This window comes from Saccostrea cucullata, unplaced genomic scaffold (assembly GCF_032062105.1).
Source record: "Saccostrea cucullata isolate Sc308-1 unplaced genomic scaffold, CSIRO_AGI_Scuc_v1 ctg2058, whole genome shotgun sequence".
Lineage (NCBI taxonomy): Eukaryota > Metazoa > Mollusca > Bivalvia > Ostreida > Ostreidae > Saccostrea > Saccostrea cuccullata.
The window spans coordinates 56,940-71,530 of record NW_026939271.1 but is presented as its reverse complement, the minus strand read 5'-3'; the positions used below and the strand labels follow the sequence as shown (position 1 = coordinate 71,530).

The 14,591-nt window shown below is 32.5% G+C and overlaps 1 protein-coding gene across 1 annotated transcript in view; it reads left to right on the top strand.

Moving 5' to 3' along the window:
* Positions 1 to 556: 556 nt before the first annotated feature.
* The window catches only part of LOC134252711 (uncharacterized), a 58,954-nt gene continuing 44,919 nt past the window's right edge, over positions 557 to 14,591 (top strand). Inside the window, exons 1-4 of the mRNA XM_062735219.1 lie at positions 557 to 1,396; positions 2,851 to 3,021; positions 3,294 to 3,746; positions 4,775 to 5,023. Coding sequence (XP_062591203.1) covers positions 562 to 1,396; positions 2,851 to 3,021; positions 3,294 to 3,746; positions 4,775 to 5,023 — 1,708 coding nt within the window. The 5' untranslated portion in view covers positions 557 to 561. The remainder of the gene's footprint in view (positions 1,397 to 2,850; positions 3,022 to 3,293; positions 3,747 to 4,774; positions 5,024 to 14,591) is intronic.

Here is a 14,591-nt window from a genome sequence, read left to right as displayed (position 1 = left end):
AAGAATAGTAAAGCCATAACTGGTCAAAGGTTATTTTTGGATTTAGACTTTTCAATAATAAACCAATTTCTATTTTATTCCAAGCCACAATGCTCAGGTGAGCGATGTGGATCATGGGCCTCTTGTTAACCTATCCTGCAACGGGTCTGTGGTAAGGAGGGGACTAAACCTTCCAGTAATGTTCAATGTCTATACTAAGTATATATTTGCCCCCCTCCCCCCTCCCCCCCCCCCGGTTCCGACGCCTATGATACACATAACTTGGAGAATTTAGAGAAGTCATTGTGACGTCTTCATTTTCACCATTCTCCATCACTCAATGGTTGATTTTCAGAGCCTCAGGATCGGACTACCTTAATGATCTACATTTTGATAATAATATTAATTAGGTGAAAAATTGTTCATTTAAAACATTATCTTTTATAAATGTTGAGGTATTTTTGTCGTAGATATCATTGACACAATGTTGTAATTTACAAAGAGATCTCCCTGACTGAGGAAATCAACATGGAATTCTGTTATAAAGCCACAAGATAAAAATGAAATTGATGTCTGCGGTATATGATGTATAGAGCAGTGTTACAGAAATCTATCAAAGTGCCAGGTGGTAGACGTCGTCGTCACATTTCCCACGTGTCTACAGACCGGGTCTGGATCAGTGATAGTGAAGGCAATCTTATACTGACAAACACTAAAGGCAAAGAACTAGATCGTGTGACAGATATAGGTAGTGGTTATGGAGGACACACTGTGAACCGTGAGTGTGACCTAATCTACATAGACAGGGAGAAAAACATCAATAAACTGTCTTCAGAGAATAAAGAAAAGACTACGATAAAACAGTACAACACCGCACCATGGAGACCACAGTGTGTCTACAGCTCCCCCTCCACTGGAGACCTGCTGGTCGGGATGTATAGACGTGATGCAGAGACAGGCAAGATATTGCGGTATAACTCCACAGGAGAAAACATCCAGACCATACAGAACGACAACACAGGTCAGGAACTGTATAAAGAACCTAACTACATCACAGAGAACCACAATGGAGATATTATTGTGTCTGACTGGTACCGTCTTGCTGTAGTGGTGACAGATCGTGACGGTAGATACCGTTTCTCTTACACAGGTCCTCCATCAGGATCACGACTACGGCCACTAGGAATCTGTACGGACGCGCTGTCACACATTCTGGTGTGTGATTTTATCACCCGGTCAGTACAGATGTTAGATAGTAAGGGTAACTATCTGACAGAGATACAGTCACAACAACACGGGATAGACAGACCATACGGCCTGAGTTATAATGATGATGACACACACCTACTGTGGGTAGGGTCATGGAACAACAACACAGTCAACATATACAGAGTGGTAGATACAGACTCTCTGACTGGTAAGTAACGCTGTAGTTTATTTAAGTGTTCTGCTTAAAAATATCAGATGTCTGTGATTTAATAAACTTCAATTAGATTTTAATGATAAAGTCATTAAAGAAAAATTATTGTAAATCTGTTTTGTGTAGTTGCAAATCATATACATGTAGTAAAGTCGTTTTACAAGAGATTACAAACCATAACTAAGATGTTCATACCCAAATTAATATATATTTACGAGAGTAAGAGAATTTGATGAAAATATGCTGAATGAAGTTTATAAATAAAATATAGAAGAATTTTAATATGTCCAATATTCACTCATTTCCACAAAGATTCCCATGTAATGTACATTTATATTTGGTCAAAATAGTGCCTCTAGAAGGGGGCCTATAAATGGTTGGATGTTGTCATTATAGGATAGCGATGATGGTATTTTATAGGTTAACGACGCTCCCATTATACTTTAATTAGGGTTGCCCCCATTATGCGTTAGGGATGATGCTATTTTATAGGTTAATGATGGGTCCATTATAAGGTTTTTTATAGGAAAGGTATGGGGTTAAAGATTTACATTTGGCCATGTTGGCTGTTTGTCATTTTTATTTCATTCTTAGAAATAACTTATCATTAAAATAAGATATACAGTGTCTTTGAATCATTAGTAAATACCATATTGACTTTTTGTTCCATTTCTTGGTTCAGTTATTGATGTTGGTGGGTTGGTACAGTGTATATTTCATGTAATTACACAATATCTTTTATAAAGTATATTTTGCTAGACAGACAAATAACTCCCCTGAGGGGGGTATTACTCAGGACATAGGACGGCATTCGCTGTTCAGTGTCTTAAGACAGACACTAAATTTGGTACACTGCTTTGTTGCGTATGGTCGTATTTCAATAGTGGTTACTGTTTATGTTTGTTGTTGAAATGCACTCTCAACCACTATTGAAATGATTATTTCAATAGTGGTTACTAACTATGTTTGCTATTGAAATGCACTCTCAATCACTATTGATATAATTATTTCAATAGTGGTTGCAACACTGCTTCCTTTTATAACATTTCTGATATTTTATGTCTTGACCTTCCGAGTGACGTTTGACTTTATTATTTAATGTTTTTTGAACTCAGTTTTTAATAAACAGCTTTGCTAATTTTCATAAACCTCATACAGATATATAAATAATTCTTTTAGATATTTAAGTTGCATTAGTAATGAATGAACTCTGGGCGGATCATTTATGTCCTATAGTCATATTTTTTATAATTCATATGATAAAGAAGGGTAAAATCCCCGAGGAGAAAAAAACTAGACTGTTATTATTTTGAAGAGCATTGTGTCCCATTGATCTCCCCTTGTGCACTTTCTGGTCAATTGCTGCCTCTTAAGTCCAGCAATGACATTTATGACTGTTTTGTTTTATGTGAAGACTCCGTTCATATGTGTATATAATCTTATCATAACAGGCCTTCCTCTGGAGAATGTAATTTGTAACAGACATCCTAGAGGTGCGTGTTCAAAGTTCTGTATGCAGTGTGAGGTTCCCTTGTGTGAGGAATGTGTCACCTCTACTGATCATGGAAGACACAATATTAAAGACGTAGAGATGATGTTTAATGCAATTCACAAGAAAAAAGGTTTGTATCAACATTTGACATATTTATGCCAGGCCTGAGGTCAATTTAATAATTGAAGGCCAATGATGGTAGGGGTCAAAATTGTTGACCAGTTTATTTAAAAATGAATTTTTAATACAGAAATTTAAAAGAAAAGGTTAAGGAAAAGGTGTGGTTTTGTTATATGAGCTTTTTTATAATTTACTTTTGACATTACACGTACAAGCACTATTTGTTATTTTATTTTAACTTATAAAAAGGTAAGTTCTTATATGTGTCTCTTTATTTTGTAGACCTAGATGCAGTTTTAAAGTGCCTTCTACTTTGTCATTCATGCAAAATAAATCTGAATGAAGAACAGTGGAAGAAAAAGTTTTATACTGTTGCCAAATTTTCCAAATTTAAAAAGATAAAAAAGGAATCCATTCTTGTCAGTTTAGATGAATACGAACCAATTTTGCAACAAAAAGATTATGAAGTCATGTTTTCTTGCGAATTGTTCAGACACACCAGTTTTCTTCGATTTGCAAGAGATCCACAATTTGTAGATATATTTCTAACTTGGGCAGACAAAGACAACATAGCTGAGTACTGTAGATCCTGGGCTTATCCAAAGAAAGAAAATGAAGTTTTTTGCTGGTTATCACCACAACAAACAGAACGGTTGATAGAAAAACTTGGAAAGGATATTTTCACCCACCCTACATGGCAGGATACATCTATACATGATGCTGCATTTAGCAAATGTAGGTTTCTGTTCATAACTGTTTTTTACTGGGCAAATTACTAGTATAATACATTACGAAGCTATTTTGATAGGGCAATAATATGTCATCTTCCTACCTGTTTACATGTATCTCTCTTTTTTATCTTTTATTTTTCCTATGATACATAATACTTTATTTTGTTAAGCTTAACTTGCATAAAAGTTTGATTTTGGAAAATTAGATATTTAGCCCCAGATTAATTTGGAATGATTGAGACATTGTAAATCTTAAAAAAGTCTTAAAAATCCTGAGAATTACAAGGTCGAAAATGTCCTAAATAAGCTTTTATGTCTAGATCTGCTGATTAAGTGGGCTTTATAGTGTAGGGAAAGCACGTTCCCAAGACTATATAAAAATTGAATAGATACAAAACAGAAAATCGCCGACAAAAAATATCACGAATATATTGAGCACGATTGAGTATTTCCACTGAAACAAGTCCACAGAAAAAAGGGAAGAGGGTAAAATGACTTGAATAATTTTTTTTGCATATTATACACTTGTTTTACTTTTTTGTGCATTACTTAATATACTTATTTTCAGGTGAAAGCGTAAGTGATCTTTTGACTATCCATTTTCCATCTTCCTTTCATTTGTCTGTATATAATCATTTCACATTCACAATTTCTTGTTCAGAACTACTTGGCTAATTTTTATCTAGGTAGGTATAATAAGGCAATTTGAATTGTTAAAAGGAAGGACCAAACCTCTTTTAAAATAGTAGGTATTCATGAAAAAGCAAAACTGTTTGGGTTTGAAAAATTATAGAACAACTTGATCAGAAAAGCTGAAACTTATGAAGAAACTTAATGAAATAGAGTACATTTGGGAGTTTTAGATTAAAATGCATTGAACAAAAATCCTCTCTAGAACCACTGGACTCGAAAAATTGCTTCTTTCAGTATGATTTTAACACATGTGTTAACGTTTGATCTAAGACCTGGAAAAGAAAATTCAATCATTAAAAGCTTGTATCCCAGTCTTAAGATATGTTGTTTTCTTTTCAGTTGGCATACCAATGCAGGTCATAATGAGGGGGGAGAACTCAGTAAAGGTTTTCATTGAAAATCTGAAGAAAGGAGAAAGGACTATGTACCACACCTCTGGGATGATAATTGGTTGTGCTGGTAGTGGGAAAACAACATTGTTAGAGAGATTAAAGGGAATAAGTGTGAAGAAGGTTAAAAAATATGTGAAATCTACGAGAGGGATAGAGCTTCAATCTGACATTTTCGATGTATCAGACACAATCAAAGGTAATGTTCAATTTTATGGTAACATGTACATTTACATATACATTGTATAAACATAAACAGAAATTGATACTATGGTGGAACTTGTCCATTTACTTATTAAAACATGGCAAGTTGTTATTTAAAAATTTCATGACGAAAGTTTGTATCATCTATCCTTAAAATGTTAATGAATGAGAGAGAGAGAGAGAGAGAGAGAGAGAGAGAGAGAGAGAGAGAGAGAGAGAGAGAGAGAGAGAGAGAGAGAGAGAGAGTTTTAATGAATGAAAATTTTCTCCTTGTAGTAAATTTATCAAATCTGAAACAGCGCTTTCAGATTAAAATTGATGAAACAACACGACACCAAACTGTCCCAGAATTTCTATACAGCTAACTGATACAGAAAAGCTGTTGATATTGATGAACAAGAGGATATCAAAATTACAAGTAGCGAAGAAGTTTATGAAAAATTAAAACAAAAACGTAACAGTGCAGAGAATGACTCAATTAACAAAAACGAACAGGGATCTGCCATAGATGAAAAAGAGAGAGTAGTTAAAAAACATGAAAAGGGGGGGTTGAAAGGCTTGGGAATTTTACAGTTTTCAGAAGACGATTTTGCTGTTCCAGAAAAAAAGATCACTATTCTCGACTTTGCAGGACAATGTGCATATTATGCCTCACACCAGATATTTCTGAGTCCCCGGGCCTTCTTCATTCTGGTGCTCAATATGGAGAAGACGTTTGATGACCAGGTTGGAGAGGAAGTGTGTAGCCAAGCAGGCTCCATTTTCCAGGGATGGACTCACAGAGGTTTGACACTATTACATTATATGGCATATACTCTCAGAGAGTATTGAATATATCCTCCAAGTTGATTTTTTCTTAATTATATGTGAAAGATGCGAAAGAAGTTACATACTATGTATTAAAAATTCTGCCTTAATAAATGATTGATTATATGTTGCTTAACTATATATTGAATTTTTCAATCATATGTTTAGAAATGAAAACCTTTATGATGCTTTAAAATTTGTCCTTGCTCGGCACTTGGGGCCTTTGAGCAAAATCTTTTTGTAAAAAAAAATTAGAAGTGGCAGAGTTGTTACATGATACATATCAACAAATGTTTTGATTCAAAACCACGAGTCCCACTTGTTTGTAAATGTCATCAAATTTTCGCGAAAAAGGACGACTCCTTACAATAAACTTGAATGAAACTCTAACCACTGGCCACGCAAACCTGTCATAATTTCTGAACAAGTGAAAAACAGAAAAGCTATTTTTATGAAAGAAACATATGAACCTTATATTTTAGAAATGAATACGTTTCATGATGTTATATGACTGAATCTTGCTAAATTAAAATGTATCGAAGCATGATCTTTATGTAAACACGAGAAAACGTATTTTTGATTCACTGCCATTTTGAAAAAGAGAATGAAAGAAAATGATAAAAAGTTTAATTTGTAGGTAATTTAAAACTTCAAATGAGTCCATTTTGCTGTTCTCATAATGTGTTATAATAAAATCACAGATTTTCGACTACCAGGACATATAGTTGCCAAGCTTCATGCACTCAAAACAGATATTCAACTGTTATATCCATCCTAAAAATATTTTGTTTTAAATGTTGTAAGAAGTTTAATACAATATTTGAGAAATGTGTAGACAGCATCCATTTCAAAATTCTATGTTGGCCTACACACAGATGAGAAATACTTAACAGTGAGTGGCCTAACAATTAGGATGAAAAGACGGTCAATGCATCGACCATAGAACTTTAAAATGATGAATTTGACTGTTGATATACCTGTTTGTTATTGAATTAAACTTAGAAATGATATACTTGTATGTATCAAATCATTATTTATCTTAGTGCATAGTCTGTCTTAAAAACATTTTATTTTTTTTTTCATTTTATGAAGATTATCTCACATTTTGGGCCAAGTCCATTCATCAATACAGCAGTGAAAAGGCCCCTGTGATACTGGTCGCTACTCATGCTGAAAAAAAGTCAGAAAAGGTATAAAATGTTGTTTTCTTTGAATTGAGAAATTTATTAAGTTTTTACATAAACTCGTATAAAAAAACTCCACTTTATACTTGAAAAATTGAATGTATACATTGTTTAATTATAAATAGTTATAATGTCTCAAAAAACTTTTAGTAAAATATACACATCATATTTAAAACATTATTGTATCTCAAATTGTACTGTAGTTGAACCCTATTTATATTCAAATGAAAAGGTTGATATCATTTCCATGTAAACTTCCCAAATATATACTGCCCAAAGCATATATGAAATTTGGTTTTTGCCCTAAAATGGGGTTTTTTGCTTTAATTATGTATCTTGCATATTTAAATACACATTTATTTCTTTAGGAGAAAATAGAGTTTTTCCGTGAGGTATGGAAGACTTTGGAAATGAAGAACAAGTCATTGCAAAAGCATCTTGACAAATCAATGATGTTTGCAGTAGGATTCCATGACAATAAATGCATTAAGAAAATCAAACGGTCAATTGCTGATACTGTTCAAAAGCTTGATTATTGGGCTGAAAAGCTTCCACTCTCATGGGCAATGTTTGAAAAGTTCTTCCAAGAGAAGAAATACCTAAGGATAATAAGGAAAGAGATACTGTTAACTTTCAATGAGGCACTGCCACAGGAAATAAAAATGGACACGATCGATGATCTTAATATCATGCTCCTTTTTTTCCACGATTTCAGAGAAATTTTGTATTTTAATCAAGAATTGCTTAGAGAGATAATCATTCTTGATGTTCAGTGGTTTGCAGATGCATTCAAAAATGTTATCACTGATAAAAACCACGCAGAGGAGGACTTATTGGAGTTTGCAACAGAATGGGATGGATTCAACGAAACTGGAGAATTGAGTGACACGTTGTTGTTTGCAATATGGAATAAAAAGAGTATAAAGAATAAGGATTTTATTGAACACAAGGGCGATGTCATGCTCTACATGGAAAGACTTGGCCTCTTGGCTAAATTAGGTGACAACAAATGGTATGTTCCCTGCATGAACAAGAGACCATTTCCTGCAAAAAGCTTTGCATCATACCCTGCCTCCTCCATTCTCTGTTATGTATTTGATGTTCTTCCTGCTGGAATTTTCCAGCGTCTTGTAGCGAGTTGCATGCAAATTCCATGGAAGTTGAATTCAAATCGTGATGAACTTTGTATTTACCAAACAGTGGCTGTATTCCTGTTTGAGAACCAAAACATTCTGATTGGTATGACATCAACAGAAATTCAGTTACAGGTCTTTGTACTTGAAGGAGAAGTTGATAAATCAACATCTCAACAAGTAAAGAGGAAAATTGACGATATATTGAATATTCTTTCTGAAACATTCCACGCAGATTCTAAATTTGGTCTCGCTTTCAAATGCAAAGATACAGGATTTTGTGATAACAAAGAAAGTTCTGTGATCAACGAATCAGAATTTACAAAGCCAATCTTTCAGTGTCCTTCCTGTCCAATAGAGAAAAAGCACATCATCAAATCAAAGGATGTCACAAAGTTTTGGATACAGGTAATCTATTATAATTGTTGTTCCCCGTAGAAGAGACTCATGGAAACTTTAAAGGAATATATTTGGGGGAATATACATGTGTTGTAAAAATGCTGATTCTGGATCGAAGGTTGCCTGTTGTATGTCTTGGCAAGATGTATGCAGACCTAATTTCAATTATTTTAAGCTTATCCAATGGACGTTCTTTAGAAGTAATATTCAAAGTGATTGCAGAATGAATTTTTAATCATGGTCTTAATACTTGGGTGGATTAACAAACTTTAAGAAAAAGATAAAAGGATACAGTATAATACTGAAAAAATGGAAATATGGTTAAAACTTGACAACTAAAAATAAAAAGCATATACATATAGACTTATATTGAATTGTTGAAATGTTGTTTAGGAATTGAGCAAAAATACAACAAATTTTAACATATTTGTTAAAGAATGACCTGAAAGACTGGTTGCCTCTATAAGAAAATGAACACAGTTCATGAAAGCAATATTAACAATTAATATATATTACTTTGTTTAGTGAATCTCACAGATAAGTGGGGGACACAATGGAGACAATCTACTTTGAGTCTAATTTTGTCAGAATCGGTAAACCGGAGGCCTTAGTGATGTCACTACACTGTCTTAACCATGTTAAATGTACATGAGTTTTTTTCAGCAATAAGATTGAAAGACGTTATCAAAAAGCAATATTCCATTGCATTCCATTGAAACATTCATGTGCACTGCTTAAAATCGATGTCATTCACATAAACATTGTGATAATTCACATCTTGTTCCACATAGTTCAGCTCTTATGCATTCAAAATATCATTTTTGTATCATCATCTACTTTTAAATAATTATTTATGACGAAAATACAAAGTTTTGATTTAATTTGAATATTTGCATATTAAAGGAACATGGCATTAAAACTGAAATTTCACAAGCCATGGGGACCTGTAGAGTTTCATGTTTGGGAAGTTCTGAACAGAGTGATTACTTACCAAAGGTATCTCAACTATTTAAATTTGTTGTTAATTTTATGTAATCACTTGACTTTACAAATCTAAACCTTTCATTTTTTTCTCATGTGTAAACTTGTAAAATTCTTAAAAGAAGTAATTTTGACTGCTTTACATTTGTTTTCTTTGATATATTTGAGAAAGGACTTAATGATATTTTAATTTGTTATTTGCAGTAATTGTATTTATGACTAATAATTTTTCCACATAAAAAGCACTGGAGGTACATTTTTCTTATTCAGATAATTTTGCCAAAATTCAAAAGTTATTGCAAATTGCAACTGATGCTGTAAGAATCTGCTTTGATAAATTCTTCCCCAAAGAGGACTTAGAAAAGACTCTGAAAGAAAATGAACCATACATGAGGACAGGACAGTTCCGATTCCTACCACCTCAACTAGAGATTCTCTTCCCTCCTCAAGGTACTTAATGGACTTCTATCTTTAAATCTTTATTGTTGAATATTATGCTTTTATTTTCTACAACTTTTTGGTGTATGATATGTATCTTTGTTTTATATACAAGCTAGTGTGAGTTTTTTTTAAATATTCCAATGCTTTAATTTGACTGTAGCCGTTAACGTTTTGTTCTTGTTAACTGTTGTAAAGAATGATGTCGTTTTAGTATTATCTTCCCAGGAGCCACTGATTAAAGGAAAAAAAATGTTATGTTGAAAACCATACCTCGTGCTTATTTAAATTCAATCAAGTCATGAGTTTTTTTTATCTTGAGGGGTAAAATTAGAGGTTTATATTTACATCGGAATTTAGGGAATTGAATCTTTTTTAAGAAAAGCGGAACAAGTTACATGTATATTAATTGGCAATTATATTTGGGCAGTAGTGCTTCAAATGTTTGGACCATGACTCTTTGAATTTGGTCAAGTTATTCCTATCAAAGTTATACATGGCATTTGTATAAAACATTTTTAAAAATCTCTCCAAATGTGCTCTTGCTATGATCAAACACATTATTCTGCATTCCATCTTTTGATTGGGATTCCAAATTTATTGGAAAAAAAAACATTGGACAGTTTCCATTTTATCTAAAAAAAAAATGATTAGTTTTCTTTATGTCGGGTATCTTCGGGTAATATTCTTCCGGATAAAGAAAACAAATTATTTGAAAATCTTTGGGTCCTTGAGTCTTCAAATGAGTGAAAGATTCTTCAGAGGGAAAACAAAATTCAAAATCTGCGGGTAAAATATTATAATTCAATGTCTGGGATTTGGGGGTAATGTTAGGCCTAAAAAATGATAAATTATATACTTTCCCATTATATTTCAAAACCAAGAGATAATCTGAAGCAGTGTTTTAGTTAACTGTAAACACCTTTGGCCTAAAGAAAATGTAGAAGAAAAAATAAAAAAAAAAATATATTGCATAAGACTATTTATATATATCAATGATGTGAAGCAAAATGTAACTACATAAAAAACGACTGTTTCTATATAATCTAGTGCAGAATGCACAACTTATGTATGTTAAATAATTTTTAAGGTGGACCCAACACTGGTGTATCATCTTTATCTATGGACGTTACCATCATGTATAAATTGTTGAGGAATTTCTCCGACATCGATCCTCCCGGGAATGGATGGGGAAAGGAACCTAAAGTTGATCACATTGCGGAAAGTGACGACATAGAGAGGATCCGTTTATATCGAAACAAGTCTTCCCATGATGCCTTAAGTAAACCTTTTATAAAGGATGATGTTTTCAATGTAATCTGGACTGACCTATCTCAGGTAAGACATTTCTATTTTATTGTATCTGGGATGATCTTTCTAAGATGAGTTTATGCAACATAAATTGAGAATGATTTGTTTTGAAACAGTTGGAAAAAATCTGCAAAACATCTTATTTCTTTAAACCTTAATTTTTAATTACCATTTTTAAAGTTAAAAACGAATATTATTATTTCAAATATGTATACTGTATACAAGTATATAGTTTAGTTTAGCTTCGAACAGAAACTTGCATATAAATATTTTACCCGATTTAAACGTAACATCTCTCTGAATAAAGAGTGCCTGGTGCTTGTCAGTGATATGTCATTTGGGGGGGGGGGGTTGCAAATTATTGTACTTTTCCAATAGTAGAACTTTGCAATATCACGTTTCGCGTGTCATATCTCCGTTGTAAACATTTTCATTTTTTCTGGACTACTGTAACACAGGACGTTAAATTATGTTTGGGGATAGGAACAATAGATTGTCAAAGTGTAACAAACGATGACTACTATTTCTCAAAAATTACCTTTCCAAAAAAAAAAAAAGAAAAGTTGAATCTTGTACAATGAAAATAATAAAAAAAAAAAATGAATGTAACAAGTTTCTGATTGAACGTTCATGTATGTACATTTATTACTTCTTTCTGTTTTAGCTAGGTTGAATTATTTTCTCCATTATCGATGTCATTTTTTCTCTTTAATAATATTTTTTCTTCAAAAAGTAATTTTTCTAACTAAATTAGAAAACATTGCTATTAATTGAATAGTCCAGTGTGTGATAACGATAAAAATCACCTTCTTTCCATATTTTTAGTCTACAAAATTAAAACAATACTCTCTAAAGATCTTTGTGTCCCCATAGACAAAGTTTCTGGTGTATATTGTTTTTGCCCTGTCCGTCCACCTGTCTGTCTGTCTAGTGTATGTTTGTCTGTTTTGTCCCCAAAAACTTTAACTTTGCCATTACTTTTAAGTGGATGGGGCTATGGCTTTCATATTTCACATGTCTTTTCCTTGTGATAAGACCTTTTTTCGACCCCTTTGTGTTGACCTTGAAGTTTGAACTTCTTTAACACACTTTAACCTTGGTCATAAGATTTGAACGGTTGGCGCTAGGTCTTTCATAATTCACATGTATATTCGTTGTAGAAAAAACCCTACAGTTGGAAAACATATTCTTGACCTTTCGACTCGACCGCAGAGTTTGACCTTTTTTTAAAAACTTTAATCTTGAACAATTAGAACGAGAGCTTTCATATTTCACAGGCGTATTCTTTGTAACAAATCTTCCATAGGATACGAACACTTTTGACCTTCGGCTTTCAAGTTTCACATGCATATGAGAAAGAACAAGTTACGGTTTTGGTCCTGTATTTTAATAAAATATAAAAGTGAAGATAGAAATTAAGATTCATCTTTTTTTGAATTATTGAAATTCCATAAAGTAAAAACCTACAAAGCATTTTCCTTATACAACCTCCAAAATGCTGATTGTGATGTCATGAACTTGTGCATTTTCTATTATTCTCTTTAAAAAGTTGCGAATGAAAAAAATTTTCAGTAATTTTTTTTTCTCAAAAAACATACAGCAAATATATCGCCCAAGAAGATATGTGATTTTCAAAGCATTTTACACAATATACCTGAATATTAAAATGGGCGACGGCTGTGGACACTATTTCTATTGAAAATAACCACAGAAATGAGTCATGTTTAGGCTTTTCTGCATAAAGCTTTGAATGTACCATATTAATAACATTATATGTCCAGAATGGTCATCCATCAAGTCATATTTTTTTTAATGATTTGTCATTGGCATGTATTCAACTCATATTAAAGTCACTTTCATAACTTTTTAAATAAATGATATTTTTAGGGCACGATACAGACCAAACTACACCTTCTTCTAAAACCCCCGACATAATCTGCCACACGGTGGCATCAGTGTGTCTCAAAAAATCTTGTTTTTATTATTTTCCAGGCCATACTAAGACTAAGTGGTGATGTTCTGAAGAGAAGAATAAGTGCAATATAACAGAGTGGATATCAGACTTGAGGAAAAACATATCTTAACATCAAATATTTCTAAAGAAAAAAAAAGAAGGAATGTTCTCATAATGATTTTGAGTCACTTTCACTATTAAAATTATATAATAATTGAAGCAGAGATTCAGAAGAGACAAACTGGATATTCCTTATTCAGGGAATTCAGCCCTTGTAATTTTTACAATACTTGCAATGGATAAAAGTTATTATTAAGTCTGATAGCAGATTTTTTTTTTATTTTAATGTGATTTTTCCTCAAATACAAACCTGCTGATGTCTTTAATACACGTACATGTATTTGCCTTTTAATAACCGTTACAGTGCTAAATACATAAAAATATTTAACGTATTTAACGTTATTTTTACTTGTAATAAAAGGTATATGAAACAAAGGATACATATGTTAGAACATTTGAGTAAAGGTACTGCAGTAATTAATAAGCATGCATTTGTTGCAAATTGACTGTAGTTACTCTGATAAAATGGTTCCATTTCCATTATCTGATTAATGTTAATATCTGCATTTATGATAAGTGATCAAAAAGTCCGTGAACAATCTCTTTATATACAAAACCACAATTCAGATTAGCATTAAATTTGGCACACATATAGTCATATACATTTTCTATAAATAGCACATGATTAGTAATGTATAGCTTCATGATTGTGATGTCACAATATCAAAATGACGTCATTTTGTAGGTTACTTGTGACAAAAAAAATGATTTCCCCGATGCTTTTTTTTTTTTTTTTAGCAAATAACGGATATAAATTTAACCTTTACGCTTTGCATTAAAATTTAAGCAATTTTACAAAGTTAATAAAACAAAAGATATTATATAAATACAATCAATGACAGAATAATGTTGATAATGTTTTGTTGAAGGAAAAGTTATGTATAAAATTGCATTTGTTCTGCTGCCCATTGAGTGCAAGCTTGTCCTTAGTTTAGGAATTTGTTTAAGGAATCACTGTGAAGTCCTTTATGCAAATTATCCCACGTTTCCAACTATCGTTGATGCCCTGGCATGCTCTTCTAATAAGACAGAGATTCCTTATATTTCCATTTCATTGTGAACTAGAATTGTAAATTTTGATCTTAAATAATATATACTAACAGAATTAAGTTCAACGAGGCCTCCTGTGTCAATTTCAAGAATCTTCGCCCTATAATTAAGACAGCCGCACGACATTTACGTGCATATTTAGCATCCTTAGCGTAAGACACTAAGACAGACATACACAAGATTTAC